General features: G+C 40.0%; 3 protein-coding genes across 6 annotated transcripts in view; 2 read left to right on the top strand and 1 right to left on the bottom strand.

The window, feature by feature from the left end:
* The first annotated feature begins 219 nt into the window (after positions 1–219).
* On the top strand, positions 220–15,936 carry tbc1d25 (TBC1 domain family member 25). Its single transcript, XM_022242902.2, has 4 exons — positions 220–1,648; positions 6,485–6,594; positions 8,490–8,641; positions 9,700–15,936. The coding sequence occupies exons 1-4, from the start codon at positions 1,589–1,591 to the stop codon at positions 11,484–11,486; spliced, it is 2,109 nt and encodes a 702-aa protein (XP_022098594.2). The 5' UTR covers positions 220–1,588; the 3' UTR covers positions 11,487–15,936.
* A 677-nt stretch (positions 15,937–16,613) lies between these two features.
* LOC110984891 (piercer of microtubule wall 2 protein-like) lies at positions 16,614–20,296 on the bottom strand. The gene is made up of 4 exons (XM_022245508.2): positions 20,020–20,296; positions 18,594–18,729; positions 17,998–18,131; positions 16,614–17,645 (listed from the first exon to the last, which is right to left on the bottom strand). The coding sequence occupies exons 1-4, from the start codon at positions 20,056–20,058 to the stop codon at positions 17,577–17,579; spliced, it is 378 nt and encodes a 125-aa protein (XP_022101200.1). The 5' UTR covers positions 20,059–20,296; the 3' UTR covers positions 16,614–17,576.
* A 93-nt stretch (positions 20,297–20,389) lies between these two features.
* nicn1 (nicolin 1) overlaps positions 20,390–25,484 on the top strand; it is a 31,674-nt gene continuing 26,579 nt past the window's right edge. For 2 of the 4 annotated variants that reach the window (XM_022245098.2, XM_022245090.2), the window contains exons 1-6: positions 20,390–20,755; positions 22,142–22,220; positions 22,755–22,855; positions 24,006–24,119; positions 24,956–25,048; positions 25,316–25,420. In XM_022245098.2, coding sequence (XP_022100790.2) covers positions 20,621–20,755; positions 22,142–22,220; positions 22,755–22,855; positions 24,006–24,119; positions 24,956–25,048; positions 25,316–25,420 — 627 coding nt within the window. In that variant the 5' untranslated portion in view covers positions 20,390–20,620. Of the gene's footprint in view, positions 20,756–20,823; positions 20,986–22,141; positions 22,221–22,754; positions 22,856–24,005; positions 24,120–24,955; positions 25,049–25,315; positions 25,421–25,484 lie in introns of those variants that run through there. The other 2 variants (XM_022245080.2, XM_022245107.2) reach the window with 2 other exon arrangements.

Raw genomic sequence — 25,484 nt, 5'->3', positions numbered from 1 at the left:
CAAATCAAAAGTCGGTAGCTCATCACAACTACATTGTATTTCCCAGAAGTAAACTAAAAAGTTGTCGAGTCTTCAAATATTTAACCGATTTATGTTTGATTGTAATGCCTTTATTTTATATACTTAGTATAGTACATTTTTATTGCCTTATGTTGCTTGTCCCCATTTCACTTTCTTGAACATTTTGATGTTTGGTCTCGGTATCAATCTGCAAAAGTCACGCATGGTCTTGAAGGAGTGTTCTCGGTCTTGGTCTTGAAAGAGTGGTTTTGGTCTTGGTCTCGTTCTTGAAAGAGTGGTCTCGGTTTTGGTCTCGGTCTTGAAAGAGTGGTCTCGGTCTTGGTCCTGAATGCCTTGTTCTCGGCTCGGTCTTGGTCATCAGACATCAAGGTCTCGGACAAAGTGTTGCCAAGGTCTGCAGCTTCAGAAATATGAAACAAACGACTGCCGCAGTCTCTTGTCTCCACTGGAATCTACACTTTCCTAACTTGGAAGAAGCAATTCTCCCAGAAGGAAATCCTAACATGCAGACCTCTGTAAACGAACGGTCATTCCATACCGGGTTTGTAGTGGTGCGTTCAGTTGGTATAAAAATAACTGCCAGAGTATCATCTGGAACCGAATGCCTGTGCTATGTGCCCTGCTGCCTCTCGTATCCTCCGGCCGGCCGCTAGGCCTATGTATCAGTTATGTAGCCCCTGACTAAACTGAAGACTTCGAGCCTTGAAGTTCCTCAAACACTGAGATAACGTGCCATTTCCCCGCATCGTTAAAACGTCCAGTAACCTTAATTGCACCCCAGTCCAAGTTACGGCAAATGTAATACATTACTCTTCTCACGAACATACATCCTAATGTGGGTGAATTCAAACCCTTATAAAATTGTTTTAGGTATGGCCCCCGCTGTCCCCGATCCACCTTTAGTTTGTTTCCATCATCGTGCATACATCTAGGCAAGAGGTCCAAGTCGTGATTTTTTTTCCATAAAAAGTACAGCACATGTATCTGGACAAAAAAGCTTTTCTCTATGTGTTCGGTTGCTCCACCTTGAAGCTCGCGGCGTGTATTTCTTCCCTCAATGCTATGAGCCTAGCCCTACTATACTTGGAAAAGTCACTGGGGCATGCCTCAATTGATGTACATCGCCCTCCATCTGTTGCATGTTATTGGCCCTTACTTTTTGTTCCTAAATCGTGAAGAGAATTTCTATTTTGGGTAGAAATATGAAAATTAGAAAAGAGATTCAGCGCCTGACATTCGACTCCTCCCCCTCCCTTGTCCAGGTCTTTAATTAATTAAATGGCACAACGGTGCCTGTTGACGTCATTTTTCCGTACCAAAATATTCCGAAGACGTCTGGGTGGTAGACAGAGTATTAGTCAGGTCCCCCGATGACATCAGTTGTCCAGTCGTTCCATTATGAGCCAGACGTCAAGGCTAAGACAAAGACATATTGTCAAACGGGAGGAAAATGTCGAGTGTTGAACAGCTCGGTTCGTGCTTGGTTTGAAGCCCAAATCCTCCAAATGGACTCTCCAAGAAATAGGGATTGAATCGTCTCCATTCAGTTGTGGTGGTTGTTAACACAATGGCGGGGATTAAACAGAAAGGCGGTGGAAATCGTGAGGCAATACGAGTGCAAGTTATGGTGAGTAGGTTCCATAATCCATTTGCCATGTCAGCGCCAGAGACAGTGCTTAAATGTCATGTAGGCCTAGGTCCAACCATGGAGCTGTAATTGTATAAAACACACCGTTTTAATAGCTCCTTAGTCCAACAGACATTACAAAAATCACATCATACATGTCATTGGCCCTATTGGGGCCAACAGTGTGTATAGGCTGGCCCTACCTTGCACTTTTGGGGGGAAAACGGCATGGTTTTACAGCCCTTTTCTTTCTTGATACTCAAAACAAAGGTATGTAAGCAGTCTTAAATAAAACTCTTGGGGGAAATGAAGCAACATATCTATGGGTACACAACTTGAATGGAATTGCTGTTCGTGCCCTGTTAAACATCATGCATAGCCTATGGCAAAAAGGCTCTTTTTCTGTGGGGTTCGTGGGAGAGGAGTGGACGTCGGACCCCACAGTTCTGGGGGTAGGCTGGCCCATGGATGAACCTACTTTGAGAACTCTAACTTCAAGTCCAAGTCACTTCTCTGTGTGACTTAGTTATAGCCAACACGGTTTAGATGGTGTCGTAACGCTATGGGGTTTTGAAAAGTGCTCTGCCAGGGTCAGGTAGTTGTACCTGAGAAAACCTTTGTTTACGCTTTTTGGAGCAAATCTACCCCTAAAGACCCTCATACATGTCATAATGAACTTCTAACTATATCGGACATCCAGGTTCGAGTGTATTTTCTAGGATTTAACCTATATTATTGTCAAAAAATGAGGTGTTTTCCTACCATTCTTACCTCATCCTTTGACGATCCGCGCACATCTGCATTCTCTTAGGGCCGTAAGTCGTGACAAAACAGACGCAGCAATTTGCGTAATAAACGTTTATGTTGCTTTGGATACCAGTCCCGATAATTCCGTCGACTCTCGTTAAGATTACATGTATGCATAGAGACGTCTGGGAATCTGTGGTCAGGGAACCGCACTAATCACATATTGGCTCGACCATTTCGGAAGCAGGAGAGGCGGCATTGTCAGGGCGTGTGACACACACTGTGTTATCAAGCTAGCTCTTTACACACGTTTAAAATGTTGAGAAATATGTACTTCAGGGAGTGCTAATATTTTGCAAAGAAACAGTTGTGCAGTTGTGGGACTAATACACTGTCCATTTTCCATGTAATTTGGGGATTTATCTATTGCAAAATTGGTCAAGCCAATATGTGATTAGTGATGTACACATGTACCAGTACACGGATCCTCACAACAACAAACAACTTTCCTTTCTGCTGTTTGAAGTGCGCAGGGGATCTACATGTAGTGATCAGAAATCTGATGATCACCATTTTTCAGTCGCATGTTCACAATGCTTTTCTGTTTGCAATAGGACTCTATATCTGTGTGTTTTTCCCTTGACCACTGTATTTATAAACATTGCGTAGTCAGTGTTGTCTGAAGGCTTGTAAAATCATTCACCAGCTGACATGTACTTGGGCAATAGGATAATTTGTTTATAAATCTCCAGGCATGTTTTTGTAATGTGAACTTCATGCTGTGATAATGAAGGGCAATAACTTACATTTGGGGCTAAAAAAAACAGACCAGTCTGAGTGAATCATAAATTTTCTGGAACAGATCAGTATGCTAGCCAATCAGCTAAGGAGCCACTGATCAGAAAACCAGCCAGCTGACCTGGGCTGTTGATTGGTCAATACACATAGCTGGTAGCCATCACATTTTGATGTCGTAGCAGGGTCCTCTATATATCGTGTCTGCTGGACCAGGGCTGTTGATTGGTCAATACACATAGCTGGTAGCCATCACATTTTGATGTCGTAGCAGGGTCCTCTATATATCGTGTCTGCTGGACCAGGGCTGTCGATTGGTCAATACACATAGCTGGTAGCCATCACATTTTGATGTCATAGCAGGGTCCTCTATATATCGTGTCTGCTGAATATTTTTATTATTATTGGTTTATTTATTTCACATTAGGGTGGCACTTGCAGCCAAAAAGGCTGAATTGCTACCACAGCAACAGTACAATTAAAAGTTCAAAAAACAAATAGTAGATTTTGTAAAAATAAAAAAAATGAAAATGACGCTAAAAATTATTGTAAAACCCATCTAAAAACAAAATACATATACATAAAAACACACACAAATATACAAATGAAAATAAATATATATAAATATTATATGGGAGGGCAGACACATACATGTACACACACACAGCTAAGTGTGTATTTGCCTGCAACTGGGGACCCCCTATTGTTCCTCTTTTGTTTGTACTTTAACTTTTTTAGAAGACCACCCATATGTTTTGTACACAGTTGTCAATCGGGGACCCTCTGTCAATCGGGGACCTTATTGTCCTCTGTTCATGGTCCCCAATTGAATGTAGAAACAAACTCACACACACACAAAAACCATGAACACAGCACAGATATTACACTAACACTGAATCAAAGGAAGGGGAGAGGGTGTTGGGAACATGAGAAGGGGACGGGGAGGGGGGTGGAAGAAAGGGGGAAGTGACAGGGAGGGGTAGGGGAAATCAATGCCAACAAAACAGATTGATACTTATTTCACAGAGAGGTCATGTTTGGCAGCAGGCTGTATTTGTACCGATTAGTTCTGCACCTGACCATAGATAGGCTATTCGAATGTCTTAAGTTGTTATTCCAGCAGGTGGAAGCCAGTCCCTGTGCTTGATTTGATTCAATCCTACAGAATCTTCCAAACCCAAGATAGGAGTTAGAAAGAAGTGGGTGGGTTTAGACCAATCTCCGTAGTGAATACATGTAATTGTAAGTTAGCCACGGTTATTATTCAATTCAGCATGTTTGGAGTGAATATACCGGTGTATGATTCTGTCTTCAATACCAAAACCACCAACGTACTGGTAGCATTGGTCTGTGGGCTGCCCTGGCCAAAGGCCTTTATCATTTAAATATGATCAATGGACCATGTCAGTGTATCAAACATGCACATGTATGAACAATGGATTTCAACCAAAAAGGTATTTTGTATTGGTACAGTGTGGAAGTCGTTACCTTCTGTCATTTTATACAATGTGTGTGTGCTTTACTGTACATATATCATCAGATCCCCTAAACCTACACAGTCCTATTTCTACGCACTCGCCTTTCAGTGAGTATGAACTCACCTTACAGCCGACGCACACGCTATTGAACAACCAGCGATCACTTGTAGCATTTGTCTGTGTTCAAAAGTTTTGCAAAAGACCCCAAAATGTTGGAAATTAATCCTGTAATCTTAGTTTATGTGTAAAAGAAATAAATGACCCTTTTTTCGGTGAATTTTCCTAGACACAAATGCTAGAGTCTGTGTCGTAAGTCCCCCCTTCCAAAAAAATTCAGAATTCTTAGTCTCATCTAACGGTTTGCCCTCTATACTTTAAACGTGTTACATGATGTCATCAAAATTTATTGACTCAGTGAAGTGCTTCAGGGGTGCAAACAGGACCCTTCGCTTATATTTGAAGTTTCAAAATTTGAATTTTTCGCTTATTTTGTCTAGTGAGTGAATATGAATAAAAAGTAGAGGTGGAACCATTTTTAGTGTTTGTTTTTCATTTTTCTTCCCAGAAGAGAGCTAGATTACTTGGGTTGACACTGGGTTGTACCATTTTCATGAATAAAAGTAATCAGCGGTGGAATGGGATATGTGCCAACCTGATTTACATGGAAGGGCACAGACAAAAAAAAATGATTTAATATACACTCAAAGAAGAAAACCTCATTTGGGTTAACATGATGCTTAGTTTTACTGTACTTGCACATACATGAATGTCAAATTTTCCAGAATTCTGTAAAGTAACTCCTCTCCAAAGTGGGTACAAATCCATAATTACATACATACATAAATGTACAATAGGCCTACATGTACATGTACATGCATACCCATGTGAACTTGTATTAAACTTGGCAGACAGTTTAGACTAGCCTACGTACATGTACGCTGTACTGTATGCAGCTAAACTCGGATACTGCTGTGTGCTGAATTCAACATCTGTTCAGACTTTAGCCTTTTTTTCAGCTGCAGGAATTTAATCAATAAAAATGGTGGTGCAAAGTGATAGCTTCAGCTGTGTATTCTTGTATATTATCAAATATTTATCTTGAACAGTTACTATGTCAGAGCAATGTTGAATACAAAAAGGTCATTGAAATTGGCATGGACAATGGAACTTATTCAGTCCAGGCATTGATGAACAGTTAAAATTTCTTTTTTTCAAATACACGTCATATAATGGGGTTTATGTGTAATAAGAATAATACATGTACATTTTTGTAGCAACTTATGTAAAATACCCTAAAGCACCTCACAAGAGCAATATAAACCTAGATGATAAAATACATTATTTCAAAAACGAGAAACCAACGAAGATAAAGTTTAGAAATCAAGATAAGAACTTACATTGAGATGTGAAGTACTATGCAGGTTAAATGCACATGTTCAATGAGCTCAACATTGGACACCAGTTTTTCATGTACCAATTCAGTACATGTAATAGTCTGTATGTGTATTATATTAATGCACATCATGCTTTACAGTGATGTTCACTGACAGTGAAAAGCACAATTGTGTACACAAAGCATTATTGTGTACATGTACAGTACATGTATTTTGAAAGCTGTGTATGTGTACATTAACAACACTTGTCTGGTTAGCATTTCACAAAATATTTCCTGGGTAGCTAATAATTTTGCTATTTTTCAAGGAAAATAAATCTTAGAAAAACTTGGTCAGATTTTTGTTGGTTGGAAGCTCAGTAATTTCTGGGTTTTGTGCGCTGTGCTTTTTCATTGATATTTTCTTGTTCTTTCTTGCTTCAGAAATGCGTAGGTTTCCTTCAGCCGGAGTACAAGACATTCAGCATTGATCCAGAGATTACCACATTTGAGATGCTGCAGTTGCTTCTCATGCAAGCATTCCAGCTAAAAAGGTATTTTGACCAGTCTTGTCAAGACTTACAGCAGCAGGAACACATTTTTGGCCTTAGGTGCCAAAGGTTTGCTAAAGGACTAACCTCACTGATGAAATTCTGAGAGCAAAACAAAAGCATATTCTCCATTGAAACAGTCATTATGTTGGTTCCTGAAGCTTCTTACAAGCTGTTGGCCAAAGAACTTGGTGATTCATTTGGACTTTGAATACCATGTATGTACATGCACAACCAGTGGTAGTTTCAAAATCTACATGTATCCAACCATTTTTCCTGGAATCAGTTGGGAATCTTGCAAGGATCCAGTGAGTAGAGGACCGCAAAGGTTTATCCATTGTCCATTTTGTTTAGAGACAGTTTATTAGACAGAGTATTGTATTTATAATTATCAGACTTTTTGAAGAGAATAGTTGAGCCATGGAATATTTAGCGTGATTCATTTTCTTCTTTTGAACACATTTTGGAATTCAAAGATACAAGCATGCCAAAATTAAAATTTGTCCTACCTTTTTGCTTCAAAATATTGCTTTTGATAATTCTGGCATTATTCAGTCTTTTCATGTAACTTTGAATCAAACATAAATTATGCTGCAGCTCACATCCCTCACCCTTACAAAACTACCAGACCATAAATGCAAAGAAATACGTGTACAAATACATACATGTACGTACCGGTACATCATGGATTGGGCAATGTACATGTACATGTATATACTGTACTTGTATTTTGTTTGATGATAATCTCCAGCACTTATGGTTACCTTTGATCATGCATATTTAATAAGATGCTCTTCTTTCCCAAGCATTGCATTTATATGCAATGTAGTTCATGTCCTTGCATTGTAACCTAAAATATCTGATTACCACCAGACCTCAAGAAATGAGTCTCCAGTACACAATGTACATGAAGTTCCTTTTTTTCTCTTGTGCAGTGTGAGAATCTTCCTGATTGAAGCTTTGTCTAAATAACTTGGCTATGGCTTGAAATTACATGAGTCTGTGATTCTGGCTGCAGCTACAAGCCATAGCCAAGTACGGTAATTCAGACACATTTGTAACTCCGTCTATTCATTGCTTGAGCCACATTGGGGTTACAAACAGATGCTTCTCAAATGATCCTGCACAATCAACAAGATATACTCAATATCTGTCACCTGCATACATGAACATGTACATGTATGTACATGTGATGCAGACTACATGTAACATGTACATGTAGTTTTCAGGAGGAGCCCAAACTCTCAATACAAATGATAAAATAAAGAGATCTTCTTGCTCTGCTTAATGCAAACTGAAACAAAATTCCATACCTTTAAAGACCCATTTTGTGAGATCCAGTCACGTTTAAGAGTTAGTTAGTATGAAACAGGGCTTAACCTCATAGGAGCAAGTACTTTCACCCTAAAATGCTGACATGTTCAATCAACCAAAAGAGCAAGTTGGCCGCCAAGAAGTGTGGACATGTAAACATCATTCCACCAAGTACTGGAATGAAGTCACAGAGGGATGTGCCTTCATCCTGTCTTTGCTTCAGACTTGAGTTTTGGTGGGCAGAGTTCATTGGATTTGAGATCTTGTGATGTATTGACTACCAGTTTTTCATGGGTCATTTGAAAGTGGCCACTAGCAACTTTTCTCTGACATATTCCCGTATTTACATGTATGTATGCATATCTACCAGTATATGGGAGCTTCTTGGAAGTCTAATAGTGCATTTAGCCACATGGTACCTCAAACTTCCAGCCCTCAGTCATTTCGCCATACAGGCATTATGGGAGTGAAAACAGTGACTGTTCCTTTATCTTTCTATACTTCTTGTAAAAGCCACTTCTTTAATAATACACGCAAGTGGGGCAACTTACATGAAATTGTCTCTTCTCAATTGCACTTTGTAGTGAGTTCACTATCAGCTATGCATCACGTGATGACCAGGCCAGGGAAGTATATCTATCCATGCTATCAGACTGGGACCTTGACTCCGCTATACTCACCTCCTCTGATCCTTGCTTAAGGCTGAAAGTTGATGCCAAACCATTCGATGGACCTGGTAAGCTGAATGGAGAATTAGGTTGTCAAAGAAACTGCCCAGTTGGCATGACTGGTTGTCATAGAAACGGCAGGCAGGATAAACGTTCTAGCAATAATTTGAAAATCTGGACCCATTGGTTGTAGGGCTGTGCTGAATATCCGAATATTTGATAGATCATCAAATACTTGAATCTTATTTTCCCAATTTGAATATTCAAATGCAAAATTTATAAAAAGGAAGGGAAAACTTTCTTTTGTTTTGAATGAGAGAAAAATGTACTATGGAGGCTTGTTTCAAGCAGATTCAAATGAAAAGGGACAGAAATCTTACAACGATTCAAACAGTAAATTATTCATTAAAAAACTTAAAAGGCATAGACATTTTCAACAGGGCAAGAAGTACTGTTCTTATCCTAAATCTTGCTAAATTGTGGCTGGAGATACTCCTAGATGTGAGAAGCTATTATAGTGATTATAATGTACAATTGTGTATGTTATTGCAACTGATTTTGTATATGGTTTGTTCATCAACAATCTGCTGGTTGGTACGACCGCATATTCAGATATTCGATCGAATTGAAGGTCAAATATTCGAATAGTGAATTATTTGAGTTGACTCAGCCCCAATTAGTAGATTCTTTTTTCCTTCTTGCTCTTCAAACCTCCTAAAAGACAGCAAGATGAGTACAATTAGAAAAAAATTTACTCAATTTTCATTTTTGACTCCAATGTTGCAGTTGAGTCCATCACAAGTCTCTTCAGAAGTCTAATCACAAATCCTTTCATAAGACCAGTCACAAGTAGCCGGATGAACAAGGACAAAGGAATGCTTTAGTCACAGTTCATTTGACTAGCATGTGACTTGGATTCAGACAGGATGACTTTTGATGGACTTGGATGGGTGTGGTTGGACTCAACTACAGCACTGCTTGACTCGGCAGTTATATCTTTTCAAAAGAATTACACATACTGTACATGTATGTAAATAAATTCTGTAGCTTTGTCATGCAGAAATGTTGAATTACTGCTGTTGCCTGTTCATTAGTAGTAGCTTATATGTGAATTGTTTTTGCATAGGGTTACTTGAAGACTGGGATGTCATTAGTGGCCAAGATGTATCTGGAAACAGCTCGGATCGCATGCGTTTTGTGCCATTTGTTGGTGCTATCATGGACAGCGTGGGCAAGACTCTCACCAGAGTCTCTCGGATCTTCCAGACGGTAGAGGGAGAAGAGGAAACCTATGAATTGCCTCGTTCACCTTTGGATGACCACGAGTTCTTCACATTTCTGGACCCTGTGGGACACTTAGAGAAGCCCCACGAACTGCGGCTGCGTGTGTACCAAGGCGGCATCAAGCCCTCGCTCAGAAAAGTAGTTTGGCGGCACTTGCTGAATATCTTCCCTGAGGGCTTGACGGGGAAAGAACGCCTGCAGCACATCAAGGCCAAATCCTTGGACTACCAGAAGCTGAAAAACAAGCTTTTCTCTGATCCCCGGGAGGACTTCAAGAACATCAAGAACATGGTGAGGAAGGACGTTCTGAGAACAGATCGGCTGGAAGAATTCTACGCAAATGGGGAAGAAAATGTTGAGAAGCTCTTCAACCTGTTAGCCACCTATGCTCTGTCGCACCCCGAGGTCTCTTATTGCCAAGGTATGAGTGACCTAGCCTCTCCTATCTTGTTTGTGATGGAGGATGAGGCTCAGGCTTACATCTGCTTCTGTCAGCTCATGAAGCGCTTAGCCTGTAACTTCCTCCCAGATGGGAAGGCCATGTCCGTCAAGTTCCTGCACCTGACAGAGTTAATCCGCTGTGTTGACCCAGACTTCTATGAGTACCTTAAGGAAGAGAATGCTGATGATCTATATTTCTGCTACCGATGGCTACTGCTGGAGCTCAAGCGAGAATTTGCCTTCACAGAGGCCCTTCGTATGAAGGAGATCATGTGGAGCTCTCTGCCGCCTGATCCTCCAGGAGAACAGGGGGTGGAATTGGCATCAGCCTCCGATGCCTCCCCATCGGCATTTGCCGCTGAAAGGCTCCGTTTCCGTTTCTCTCGTGGACGCAGTGTTTCCAAAGAGAGCATCGCCAGCATTGGTAAACCAGACAGCCCTCATTCTAACAGGAAATCAGCTGAGAAAACTGACATTACAGAAAAGGTGGATGAATGTGAAGAAAGCAAAACGGTTGATGTAAGTACTACTGACAACAATTCCAAACATACTCTGCAAGACTCCAGTACAAACAACTCCACTCGCACCTCCTCAAAGAGAAGTGAAACTCCCATAAAGCGTAGTTACTCATCGACAGTGGACACTACGGGTAACAACACAAATGGTAAGGAAAATTCCACCAAAAATGTGAATCCCAGATCAATGTCAATCAGTGAGCGACAGAGCCCCCCATCCAACTTAAATATCCAACAGAAGACGCTGGCCAAATCCCAGAGCAGCCCCATCCTCTCTCAGAAGGGGGTCAAAGGTCAACAGCGGAAGTCCTCACCCAAGAGTCCATCCAAGTTGCCCTCCAGTCCGGTCCGTAACCCCTACCGAGGCCTTCCCCCACCCCAGGACTTTGGAGGGGGTAACCCCTTTGTTATGTTTCTGTGCCTGGCGATGTTGATAGACCAGCGTAATGTGGTGATGGCTCACAAATTGGACTACAATGACATGGCCATGCTGTTTGACAGCATGGTACGTAAGCACAGCTTAGGGAAGATTTTGAACCATGCCAGGTTGATGTATTCAGAGTACCTGCAATCAGAGGCCTCCAAAGTAGACCCAGCCAAGGCGGGTTTAGAAGATAGTACGGATCTCCTCAATATGAATGGAAGACCAGTTGTACCAGCTGACTCCATGTAGCTTTCAAAACTAGTCACTACGGGACAAGCTTTGTTCGGTGCGCTCAATAAGTATGATATTATCCTACAGGTACAATGAACATCTTGTGTACAGGACCCACATGTACAATGTACATCTCGTGTACAGGTGCATGTACATTGTACAATGTATCTTTTATGTTTAAGATAACAGTATGATGACATTACATGTACATGCATGTACAGTATGTATATCAATACTTACTTGTGTAGTTTGAGTTACAACTCATGATTGGATCGGGGAAATAACTGTACAAAACTTGGCATCTTGTCAACGACTGTATTTACAATAATTTATCATATACATGTACATATGAGTTGCTTTATCTGCTGCTTTTTATGAAGTGATGATGAATCATGTGTTGCGTGTAAAAAACTGTGGAGCTTTATGAAATGACCCAAAGGAAACTTTCTGTAAACTGATGCTTCTTACGTTGGATAATTGCCTCTTAAAAAAAAAACCTTGTTGGCGAAATGTTTCCTGTGAGCTTTCTAGTGAAAGGGATTTTTCTTTGAAACCTGAAGTCAATTCAATTTATGTATGCTTTGATCAGCAAACCAGTACATGTTCCTATACCTCATACTTTGTACATACCTTTCCTTTGTGTCAGTCGCTTTTTGACAATGTACATGCGCAAAACAGTAATGGTTGAACGTATGTCTCTTGGTGAGCTACTTTGTAATATCCTCATCACGCTGTTTTACTTTTGACTGCAACTCTTGTGACACAGTAAGTGGTCAGTGATATCTTGAACCATTGTTTTCATGTGAATGGTTCCCTCCATATTGATAAATGAAATTGGTTATTGATAACCAGTGGTGTGACCGGGCATCAGGTCCTGGTTCCAAATGGTTGACTTGATGGTCCAAACCATCCACTGTTCAGGTGGTATTGGTCAAAACATAGTGGTCACTCAAACTTGTTCTAACATGTTCACACATCTTTGTTCCATGTACCACAGCTCTGACTGGTGTGGGGACATACATTCATCATTACACCGATTTTGTGGGACCAGAAATGATGTATCTCCACAACTCAGTCCTAATTTGCCTTAAAATAAGAAATTATCCCTTCTGCATAGTGAAGGTCTGTCCATTTAACTCTGTTGGTGCATAATATACACTCACGTGTATCCTCGTGTGCAAATAATGGGTGCAGAGGTTGATAAGCGATTCATGTATTCAACAGTGTTTAAGGTTCATCTTGTCTGCTAATTATTACATTTATGTGGTATTTTTAATGGGAATTTCATTTTTGTTTGCAGAGTACTTACTCATTTGGGCGATACATAGCGTTATGTCCTGAATATCTGTATTTCAACAGCTGTTATTTGTCACGTTTGTGATGTTCATTAACTTCATTGTTGGAACAATATTGTGCCTCTTTCACCTTGCCTGTTCATGTACCATAGATACAGTACATTGAAAGGTGTTGCATGACATATCTATAAAAAACACATGACACCTTTTTTTGTGTACTTATGCACTTGTGTCTAAATTTGTACCGTAAATGAATGGAAATTGGTATGGTACAAATGCATCTACACATGTACATTGCTACATTTCCATATTGTTTGTGTATGAACACTTTCTTTTGGTAGCACTTTTCTTTGCGCTCAGACCTGATAACTGTGTTTTTAAACACATTTTGCCCAACCTTGATTGGACTTCAGGTTTGTTGGAGGTATTCTCTAAAAGAACAAAAATCTTACAGGCTTAATGATATGTTCAGGAATATACTGGTAATATACTTTTAACTATTTATCAAATTTTGGTGACAAAGGTATTCATGTACAGGCCGAATTTGATTTGTGGTAAAGTCATTAACTTAATGTCCATTGAAACTGTTCAACATGTGTATAATGTACATGTACATGTGTGTACGCACCTATTTTTTGTCCCAGTCTAATAATATGTTGTTAAACGATTATTTTTTATACTCCTTTGTCCTCTGTTGAATTTTTGTTGAATCCTCTGGGATGCTTGATTTGTAGTTGATTGGATGTTGTATCTATCAAGCTTCATGATTTACATGTACATGTACTCCTGTACAGTTGATAGATATACACAGTAGCAAGTCGGGATTTACAGTTGATGGATTCTGTTGGATTTACCATTGATGGATTCCATTGGATTCAGCAGTTCTAGCCAGATCCTGGTTTCATCCATTAAGCCCAATTATTTCAATATTTGTGTTTATGCTTTGGTTAAAGTGCACAGATATGCTGCATGCTGTGTCTATTTGTTTTCATGTGAACAACTGAATGTATGAAGCAGTGCAGGAAAAAGATTTGTTTGAATTTTAGAAAGTGGCAATTTATTCAAAATTGAATGGATCTGAACTCAGGTAACAAGCTAGTAAATGATGTGTTTTGCTAACCTTGTCAAGCATGGATTTATTTGGGATTTATACAGATTATCGGATGTGGATTATTACATGTATATGGGTGAGACACAGTGGCTTAACACCTTCTTGTAGAATTTAATGGAACTGGGATGAAAGGTGAATGGAAGCTAGTGATGGGTTCTGAAAGTGAGCAGTTCTCTTCATCGTTGTCACTCGTACTGTGAAGTCATGAGGTCCAGCTGAGATAATACATGTACAAGTAAATATTGCTTGGCTGTGTCCCAATGTTCGTGGCAGTGACTGTTACATGTACACGAGACTATGAGGTAGCTGTAGCCACTACCCTTAAAGCTGTTGGTTAGTTCAAACTTCAACCAAGTAATTCTGGCTTGTTGGCCTGATTCGGAGAAAAGAATACAATGAAGCCATTCATCAATATCTGAAAGAGTACGAAGTTGAATAAGATTAAAAGCAGGAAAATCTCTCGCACGGTTCCCTTTACATTTTCATGCCATATCTGATTTTGCAAGAACCGGACCACAATTTTCAAACTCTGTCACAGAGATCTTTCTGAAATCAAGGAATTTGCCACAGCTAGACTTCTTCATCCTGATCTTCTGTTGCCTTGTCTGCCTGTGTTTATTTCAAGGCTGGCTCCTCAACTCACTAGAAAGGCACTATGACTATTGAAAACTGCTCAAGTCATCTGAATGCTTATTAGTTATAAAGTACATGGAACATAATGTGTAGTTGCAATACTGAAATGTAGATGTATACAGGTGAAGCTCCCTAACTTGGATGTGTTTTCTGCCAACTTTTTGTTGTGTTGACATAAGCCAATGTCTGCTAATTGGTATTCTTTGCAATAACAGTTCATTTTGGTTAGTTTCAGGGCCAGAGGTTTACTAATTAAGCTTATTCTTGTAAGTTATTGCATATCTAAGTGTATGGAGTTTATTTATTTTTCAATTAAAAGATATTATACACATGTACATGTATGCATAAAGTGAATTTCATTGTTTGGAATCTGTGAACTGGAGCTACGTTGAGAAGCATTAATGCCATCTTGTATTGTTAACTTGTTTCTGCTTGTTAAGGTTCAACAGTACAAAAATGAAATGAGCTAAAAGTGTTTCCCCATATATAATATTAACGTGGGCATTTGGTGTTACTAATCTTTTGTGGCTGTTAGTGGTAAGATGAAATAATTTGGTCTAAAATGTCTAATCAGTGCATGCTGAACTTATTTTTGAGTGCAGATTTCAACGTTATAAATAGCAGCCCTTAATTTGAGAACACCTCTCCAGGGATACCATTGGAAAAATCATTATTTTTGAAACCCCCCAAATTGCTGTTGCCTTTGGGGGACATGACCTCATTGGCACCCCCCCTCCCGATCCACAAGATACATAAAAATTAGTTGTGCGAGTATGTGATATGTGCATGAACAAGCATGTAGAAATAGTGTCAAGCAAGCCGGACATCAGTGCTAGGAAAGCGCCCTCTCTTGGTCACAAATGGAGTCCTTCATGTGAAAAACATGGTTGACTGTCAGTTGTATTCATCGAAGTTGCCCAATGTCAGATTGTGTGCTATTCAAATAACTGAGACAAGTGTATTGCTTGACTTGTGCTGAATTACTCTGCAACTCTTAAAAATTCTTTAACTCCTGTTAAAGTGTAAATACTTACATTTCATATTTTAAGAGACGGGAGAAGTTGGGTCTGTGTTTATTTCCCTGGTCCATTTTTGCATAAGTTTACTCTTATCTTATGTTGAGGTATTGAAAAAACCAGTAAGGTTCTGTAAATTAATAATTGTTGAAAATGTTTATGGACTAAATGATTTCAAGGATATAACAATCATGTATTTGGTAATTTGGTTTCACGATCAATCATCCCCAAAACATAACATTTCTAGGAGCAATTTGGCCAATTTTCATGCATGGCCTGGGTCAACATGACTATATTTATGTGATGTGCCATTGCTTGTATCTTGTTCAACAGTATTTACATAATATAATGTATCTAAATAATGAATCTCAAGAAATAATACTTCTGCAGTTTGCTTGCATTTTGTGAAAGAACTTATATCTTCTGTGGTGTTTGTTCGTTTGCATTTTAACACTTATGAAACCAGGAAGATGATTTTGCATAGTACCTCCTTTAAAGGATGCACAGATTTGAGGTTGCTGAAAGTGAAGAGTTGGATTTATGACAAGAGAATGGAAGAAAATGGGGCATCATACAGGACAGACTTTTACAAAGTGGGTTGCCAGTTCCAAAGAACACTTATTACTGACAAAGCTTGGTAGAAGCCAGAGATAAACGGTTGCAAGGCCTGACATTTTGGTTTATGCAACCCTCTCCTTCACTGACTTAAACAAAAAATTCTGTCCCGAACTTTGAGTAAAAGCACACTAACATGCTAACTACATGTACTAGGAAGAGGATATTGAGGTCTTAAAAATCACTTTTATAAAAATAACTTCCCAGATGTATTACCTTTTGTGTACTAGTCAAATCCATCATGAGTCATTAAGTCTCAATCCAACTCGCAAGTCATTTAAATGAACTGTGACAAAAACATTCCTGTTCACCCTGTAACTCATGAGTAGTCTTGTTAAGGGACATATGAAAGGATTTATGATGGACTCAACTCCAACACCATCCCCCTTGGGGGTAGAAAAAATCATGTACTAATTGTTGACTCCTGGGTCAAATATGCAGTCATACCAAGAAATACTTCATCAGCAATTACATGTATATTCAAATTTCTGACGTCCATTTTATTGCATTCAACAAACTTACATTCTACAGAAGGGAAACATTAATACACAGTGAGGGAGTTGAACAATCAACTTTGTTTATGCAACAATTGCTAAATTTCCTTGCTTCCCAACATTTCCATCACCTTTACCTTTTTTAAAAAACTTGCTTTTCAATGGCAATGCTAACAAATTGAATTTTTAAATAAAAAAGACTTCATAGCCAAGATGTATATCACAGCCATTCAAAAAACCTATACATGAAGTAACATGTGAGTGACCCATACTTCAAGAGAATTGAATATTGACGGTAAAATCAAATATTTCGAAACACATGTGACTTTAGTTTTAAAAGAAAGTGTCACAGATCGTCTTAGGTGGTAAGTGTAAGAGCAATGGCCAACATGAAACTTAATGCTTCAATCATTTCAAAATTTGAGGATTGGGGAAGTGCTGCACGATGGAGATATTTACACTGCCTAAAGTTCAGTGCATTTATATTTGTTCTGTACATTTCATTAAGTATCTAATCGTTACATTGTACAACACAATGGTGAATTCTATTTCAACCCCAACTCAGCACAAAGTGCAGTGTAAACACAGCAACAAGAATGCCAGTTATTGTTTTAAATGGCACATGCACATCTTATTGCTACCTGTTCAAAGTTGCTTTATAACAATCTCAATCAGTTACGCTGAAGCATAACGTTTAAAAACAATTCTGAATGTGAGGACATAAATGCCAACTTTTGGTCTCAAGGAAGACTTACGCCATTTACATACAAGTACTGCTTGAAATTAGAGGTACTGCACCTCAAGAAATCGGCATTACCAGTAAAAACTTTGAAGGATACAGCAGACAGGAAAACAATCACTTAGGTCTAAAGCAGAGTTCCTGAATTGTGCTGAGTGAGGCAGAAATGGGATTTTATAAGTAAATAAACAGGTGTGCGTTATCATCAGACTATGCTCTGGTCCTCCGCAGTGTTCAGACCTTTATTACGGTACATGCCACAGGTGAGAAGATGCTGTGGAGATAACACAAGACAAAAGGACCAAATCAAATTCAGTGCAAATTTGGGGGGGGGTAGTTACTTCAGAATGAGGGATGGAACTTTTATTGCAGAGTCCACGGCATAATTTTTTTTTGTAGCTGTGGCAAATTTTGAAAATTATTTGAAATCCTGAAACCTATGGGGGATGACATCAAATTAAAGATAAATTTTAAGGTGGCATTAAAAAAATTGAAATGTTGGAAGTTTATGCTTTTTTCCATTTTTTCCCATGAGGGGTAGCTGAAAAATGATCTCATTCTTGGAGAGCCAGTCGCTGGTTACTTGGTTACCAATTTGCCAGTCTAACTTTGTGACTGTCACTTACCACTGAGAATTTCTGTGATCTTGCCCTGAAGGTTGTTGGCATTGTATGTACTGTTGGGTTACGGCTGCCGTAAGTCATGTTGGTTGTTCTGTACAAGGGATTCTGAGGTTGGCTGCCGTATCCCTCAAACCAATCTGTCCAGGAGAGGTAACCCAAAGATTCAACAAGTCACATTTATTGCATGGAAATGGACAGAGGGAAATAAGAGTGTTATGTACATGTGGTGAGCCTAGGATTCAAACGATACTGTGCAAAGCTACCATCCATCTACCTCTACATGTACACTGATAACCATTTTGTTTCAGAAACAATTGAAGGCTCTTCTGCTGACATCTCCAGAGACCTTGTAATCACCATATTGTCATTGTTATTTTAAAAGAAAGCATCTTACTTAGGGTACATTCGATTAGCTTCCACGAGTTGGCTCGAGTTTTATCTCGTCTCAACCACTTGTTTGACACAGTACACAGGGCCATTCCCAGGTCAGAGTTGTCCTTTGACACTAGCGTGACAAATGATTGATTTATTTTACACAACTTCCACCTGGATGTTACTGTGTTAAAAAGAACAAAGGGAAGCCATCTTGTAAAGCTCACCAGGATTTTCAAATCTTGCTGGGATGTTATTGGTGCGGTAGTGGTCTGATGTCTGGTCTTTCTGTGGTCTAACGGCAGGGGCTGTTTGAGTTGGGTCTGGCATGTCACCCATCTGTTCCGCTGGTGGGTTCTGCATCTGGAGTGAAAAAGAATTCAAGAAAAAAAGTTCATAAAAACCTGTTTGTTTCAGCTAGGCTCCGATTTTTTTCCTTAAAATTTGTGTGCCAACAGAGATTCACATATTGCTTGATATTTAAGGCTTTGGTACGTAGGCTGTGCAAAGTGAAAAAGTGCATATTTTGCCATAAACCACTCATAAATCTATCATGCGTCTGGCATACCCTGTATACACCCATATTGCACTGAAAGCAGCCATTTTCACCTTGACCTGCATGTGCCAGCACCCTAAAAGGACATGACTGTTTCGAGTTAGAGATGTAAGGCAGCAGGCCAGGACAAGGACAGCATGTGTCATAACTGGTTTTTTATTTTTGCCCTGCCCGACGTGTATTTTAACACTGTATACTCAGTGTTTACCCCCAAGAGCTTGTGAAAAAACCTTAAGCGTACTTAGGTGGGACTCGAACCCATGACCTCCTGCTTACTAGTGTAGACGTCTAAACCACCACCAACGAGCTTGTCGGTGTCAGCTGGCTGGTTTGAGTCAGATGTAGCAGCAGGTACTGCGAACAACTATTTCGAAGATGGATTTGCGGCAGGGAAATTTTTTTTGGGGGGGGTGGGATTTTTGCCCTGCCCAACGTGTATTTTAACACTGTATACTTAGGGTAAATTTCTCTTTTCTTCCCAAATGTGAGTAAACCTTATCATCATTATGGAATCTCTGATTCTCACTTGATCCTAAGCTGGGTGCAGTAGACAGTTTAAGGTCTATTTTAGAGGTGAATTCTGAGGTTTTGATTCAGGTATGAGCTATTTTGAGTTAAATGAATTAATGGAAGCAAAAGCCTATGGAAGGTACTTGGCCCCTACTATCACCGACCCTGTCCAAATGTTAAAAAAGCGATTTTAGGGTCAAAACTACTCAGACTACTGTTGGCCTACATTACTGAATAGCATGAAGGGTAAATTTGCTCCTTTGCCCCGTGTTAAAAGTCCGTAGTGACATCATGCCGACCGTGAGAATGAAAGGGAGGCCTACTTGAACTAGTATTATTGTCTGACCATGTCCACGTTAAAAAAAGGCGATTCGTAGAGTGAAAGTTAGGCTGCTTGAACTAACGTTAGTTTGTAACAGTCCCTAATGTTAGGGCCTATGGTCTTTTAAGTTCTAGGCCGGGATGACATCACTAATCTTGATTCTTTTCTCTGATTATTCAATTGGCATGATAGGTGGCTAGGCTAGTCCTATTCCGTATTTCACACTCAAAACTCATGGGCAAAAATAGTGCTGTAGCGGTGTTACCTCCTCAGGAAGGGTAAGTCTGTTCTCAGCAGCTGCCATTATTTATTGGAAAGTCCGGTTCACTGGTACGATGTGCCGAATAAACACAAAATCTTGCTCTGCCGTTGGTGCTGATGCTGCGCTGCTGTATTTTGCGTGTGAAGGGCCGGGTCCGTGTGTGCGTTGTTTGGTCGTCAGTTTCCGGAAGTCTCCGACGCGACAAACAGTTGACCTTTATTTGGCAATATGCTGTTGTTGCTATGGAACCAATGTTTCTTATCACCATGGCTTCTAAGCTCGTTCAATACTGTTATTGGAAATTAAATAAACGTATACTCAAATTCTAATATCACTCAGAACATTACTTGACTGATTAAACATTTTATAAAAAATTATATTTAAAGAATTGACTTAATTTTATAAGAAACACCGAGCTTTTTTCTCCTGGGTCTTAATCTTGCTAGCTACAGCTAGCTAGCTAGCCGGCCATGCATAGTACATGCGCAAGCGCGAATGGCGGCCACTTTGACGTGACAAGGCTGTTCATCATCTCTACACTGCCGCTGTAATGGATCGTTGTGCTGCCTTTTTCCTCCATTAGCTTGGAAGGCTTTTTGCAGTTATGAACGGAAAAATAGCTGGAATAAACTGTGTGGTTAAAAAGCCTCTAGAAATAAGAGTCAGCGACCAGAAAGACAATTTCAGCAGTGGGGTTGCAGTTGTCGATATTACACTTCAAAGTGTCCAAACTTTTGACGTAAGAATGGCGTACGATACTGTTTTCGTGAAAGCGCCCTCTACTGTCGGTCGTTGCTCAGGCCTTCAGGACATGACGTCATATCGACTTGGATGACTAGCCACCAAAAATCTTAAAAAGAACAGTGATTACATCCCTTACATGCCTTAATGAGTGTTTATTCTTTTTTCAGTAACTGTGTAGGCTTTACGTCAAATTGCACTTTGGCAGTGCCATTGACCATGATGACAGTGCGTATTGACTATCGAAACAATCATTCTTGTGGTCGGACATCCAAGAACTTCATTACACTATTGAAGATAAATTTGCCCCTTTGCAGTGTGTTAAACTGTTAAAAGTCCAGAGTGACGTCACGCCGACGGCTAGAATGAAAATGTTCTCAATTCTCGTATAGTTGGGATGATGTTACTGAGTCTTGATTCTTCTTTCTGATTAGTCAGCTGGTGGCTATTCCATATTTCTCACTCGAAACTCAAAGAGGCAAAAATATTGTTGCTGTCTTTGGGGAAAATCTGAATTATTGATTAAACTCTTAACTTTTACATCAAAATGTGCCAGAATATTCACTGTTCATGCACTGTGAATATTTCCCACACTGTACCAAAAAGGTTTCAGTTTTTATCATGTTGCAGCAAAAAGGAAAAAAAACATGCAAATCCCTGTACATAGTGAATGGAGAGTTGCCTCTGCCCTTTGCGTGAGTGCAGTAAATGGAACAACTTCCGACCGTGAGGATGTCATTGAACTTGAAGCAAATTTGCTTGGCTAACACAGGGGATTCACAAAAGTGTGCCTCCAAGAGTTTGCAATGCATTAGCCAATCACAAGGCACGAAATTTGTCGACCCTTTCCAAACGTGCATTGCGTGGACAGATTTTGCGCATCGTGATTGGCCAACGTGTTGCAAACTCTTGGAGGCACACTATTGTGAATCGTCCTTATTGTCTCTCGGATTTGAGCCATGTATTTACACCCCCCCCCCTGCTTGTTGAAAACCACTGTGGATGCATTTCAAAAATTTTGTCCTATTTTTCTCTGTAGAAAAATGACTGTGAAGTCAGCATAATCCTTGCTTGAAATTTGAATTTTGAGTGGATTTACCTGTAGCTTGGGCTTTACATTGAGCTGGTGTGTGCGTGTGTGTGGGGAGGTGCTCCCAATGCCCTCCCACCACAAATCAAATGCCAGCATTTTTTTGTTCTTTTATCATTGGCATCCCTCCAACAGAAGATGATGATGTTAACAGCGTCAGGGATGTACTCCGAAGGAGGTCATTTTTCCTATCCTATTCACAAAACTGAATGGATTTTAACAAAACTTGACACATGGAATGTTCATGAACAAAAGAGGGTGACTTCCAAATGATATCTGACTTTCTCTTTTCAGCTTGGGAATATCACATTTAAAAACAACTACACAGCTTTCATCACTGTTAAAGTCAAGTGTAAGCCACAAGATGAGAAAGGTAGAGCAAGATTTCTGTCTGTCTGAGGGCAATGTTAAGTCCCCCCCGAAGAAAAACAAGCGCCATGTAATTCAGCCCTCCAAGTTCGACAACCTGAATTATAAGCCATTACTGCGGTGTCACAGATAACTCGAATAGGTGTTATGTTGTGCTTTAAATGCTTCTTTGACCAACAGGGTGTCGTGATTTGCCAAAAGCACGTGTGTCAAGCTTTAGAATTTGCCACCCCAGTTTTGACATCTCTATATCTCCTAATTTCACATTTTTTCAAATCTCCCCTAAAATGTAAGGTCCCGTCGTCAAAACAGGGTACATGTAGATTAACCAGAAGCATAACAATTTTTTTCCCCAGCACATTTTTGTGAATTAAAGAGATGGTCTCTTCAAATCCACCCTTGCAAACCTTTGGCATCCTTCTCTGACTTCAGTGTACAATATAATGATCTGTGTAAGTTTGTGTACATAAGCAAAGGTACAAATGACCTACATCTTGTAGGATAAACACTGAAATCCTTCGAATATTATACATTTCAGAAGAAACGCGATGGAGGGACTGTGTGAGGCAGCTTTGTCTTATGCCTGACCCACACACTGAAACAGCAAGTCAAGCTTATTTTACCGTCTCAAAATCAGAGGTATGGCTTGTGCAGTAGAAGAAAATCTGGTTGAAGTAGTGCGAGGTTTTCCCTTCATTAATTGCAGTTTTGTACACCGTTAATTGACTTTCGAATGAGACAGACTTTCCACAACTTCATGTAATGCAAATATTGCAGCCTTACAGTTTTGCCTCATTTCTTTTATGAACTGCCCTGAGAATCTCAACTTTGACGATGCCTTGGTAGATTTGTACCCATTCAGTTGAAAACTGGGCATGTTTACTTCGATTTGCGTCAGCCAACCAGTTTGAGCCGGGGATGTGATGAACAAGTTCAGTGTCCAAAGGTCTAAGGTCATTTAGCGATTTATGCACATGCAACAGCTACCCATCAGTTTGGCCATTTGCCAACTTGCACATGTACCTTGAACTCAAATGGCAGTGGCTTAGTGGTACTTTTATGTAGCCTACACAGTGTCATCTGCTCTAACCTTTGTGAAGCCTATCAATAACACCAAATTCCTTGGATATTTTGGGTGGATCGTGCCATATTTGGGAAGATAAAACCTAGCCATTTTGGGGTCATGGCAATAGTTACAGCATTCTAGATGATTGCATTCTACATGTACCTGTGTTGCAACAATCTGCAGCATTGGAGACAGGAACCAGACCAGCCTGTAATGGGTGGACCTCAGGATTTTCCCTAAAAATTCTTCAGGGGTATGCCTCTACCAGAAAATGAAAAAAAAAATCAATGGAAAATAAACACCGGGTTTGATTGCAAAAATAAAGAGGAAAAAACCTCCCACCCCCAAAAAAATGAAAAAGAAAAAAACGATGACTGGCATTGGGCGCCAACCTGGTGCCTTGGGCATGAGGAATGGTGTATTTATCAATGAAGCACTGCAATACCTTTCTCACGTTTCATGACATCCAAAACCTCGTATACATTAGATTGGCAATGCCATCATCCAAAGAACTTGAAACTTGGCTAACAACTCCTGTTTCAGTAGACACTACTTTTCTATAATGGAGTCTCTGCCACTTGATCTTTAATATGTAAAAAATGCACCATAGGGTCTCCGCAGAGTGGTGGGGTTTGAGTATTTAGGAATATTTATTTTCAAAAATATTAGTTGGAGTGGATGGGTCTTTCTGATGCTTCTTTATGTTCCTCGTCCATGCCTCAGATGCTGTTTGAACCGACTGAAGTAATTGCAGTGCGTCTTGTTTTACAGCAGCCCTCCCCTGTCTGGGCTCATTTTGGCATTGAGGAAGTGGCTATCTTTCCACCAGAGATAAAGGTCAGTATGTAAACCAACATTTTGCCTGTTCCCCACAGCCTCCTGGACATAGTAGCAATTAACTATTCATTTTACTTTCGTAGCCTGTAAAGTCATTCCAGAATGCAGCTGTCATTTTCAGTTTTTCACCTGACTGCATGCTTCTTCCATACATCATTTATTCAGTAGGTTTCAATGAGCAAAATTTGGTGGATGTGGACCCATGTGTTGACCCATGTGTTGACCCATGTGTTGACCCATGTGTTGACTCATGTGTTGTACTTGAATGTGGCCGCTGTGCATTGCCTGTTGTGGTAATGCATATTGCTCTTAGTGTGCCAGGGCGTGCGGAAAAATATGAAGTTGCAGCCTAGGTACTTTTCTAGTGGCTCTATCTTGCGAATTAGTTTTAGTGCCATTTGGCTGTGCCGATGTGTCAAACACTGGCTTCTGTATATTGCTTTTTGAAAAGTCAAAATATCTGGAAAAATCTAAAAAAATAATATGAGGTTAAGAGATCAAAGTAATTAGTGATTGAAACTCCTTAACCCCATCGCACCGGGATTCTTTTGACTGCAACTGCTGGGCTGTGGTATGCCCAGAATGCAAAGCTCTGTCCAGCAGCAGGCCCCATTGAACCAGCAGCTGCATGGTGACTAGACTGTATGTGTGGTATGCACTAATCCTCACACAAAGCTGTGGCTGTGGAAGGTTCTGGTGCGAAGGGGTTAAAGGCATTGAATTCAAACAAATGGAAAATCCTTCACGGAATGCAATTAATTGAAAGTGTGCTCCGACATATTAGGAAAGGTATATTATGACTAATATTAATATTTTTTTTTACTTTTCAACTCAAGCCTGAGAGGTTGACCTCTGTCACAACCTGGTTGCTTGAGAATCAACATCTAACTGACTCCAACCCAAGACAAACATCCAAGAAACACTCAGAGGTGAGCTGGTAGGATGCAACCCCCCCTTAATTTCCCTGTGTCAGTCACAAATCATGTAATGTGTCCTTGGTTATGTCCACTAGTCACAGGTCATTAGCAATGATAAAGGGTTGACCACAATATCTTTGCTGCAGTTCCTTTTACATAACCCCATGTAGTATTCCTCCTAAATGTCTTTGCCACACATTTTTGATAAGCACTTTTCTTCGAAAAATGGCAAGACAGTGCAGAAAACTTATTTTTTCAATTATATTTCCTGTTATAAAGAGTACACCTCCTGTGGACAAGATCACAGCTGGCTTGCAACATCTGTGGGCTTTGACGGAGACTATGCGAGCCAACCAAACACAAGTATCACTGGGTAGATACGATGTGAGTAGAGTACTTTGTTGACTACTTTGTTGACTACTTGCAAGTGCCAAGTAACAGCACACGT

The sequence above is a fragment of the Acanthaster planci genome, linkage group LG04 (genome assembly GCF_054643075.1).
Source record: "Acanthaster planci isolate LZ-2023a linkage group LG04, COTS_SCS, whole genome shotgun sequence".
NCBI lineage: Eukaryota > Metazoa > Echinodermata > Asteroidea > Valvatida > Acanthasteridae > Acanthaster > Acanthaster planci.
Note: the sequence above shows the minus strand (reverse complement) of the source record. Positions and strands in the feature narration are given on the sequence as shown.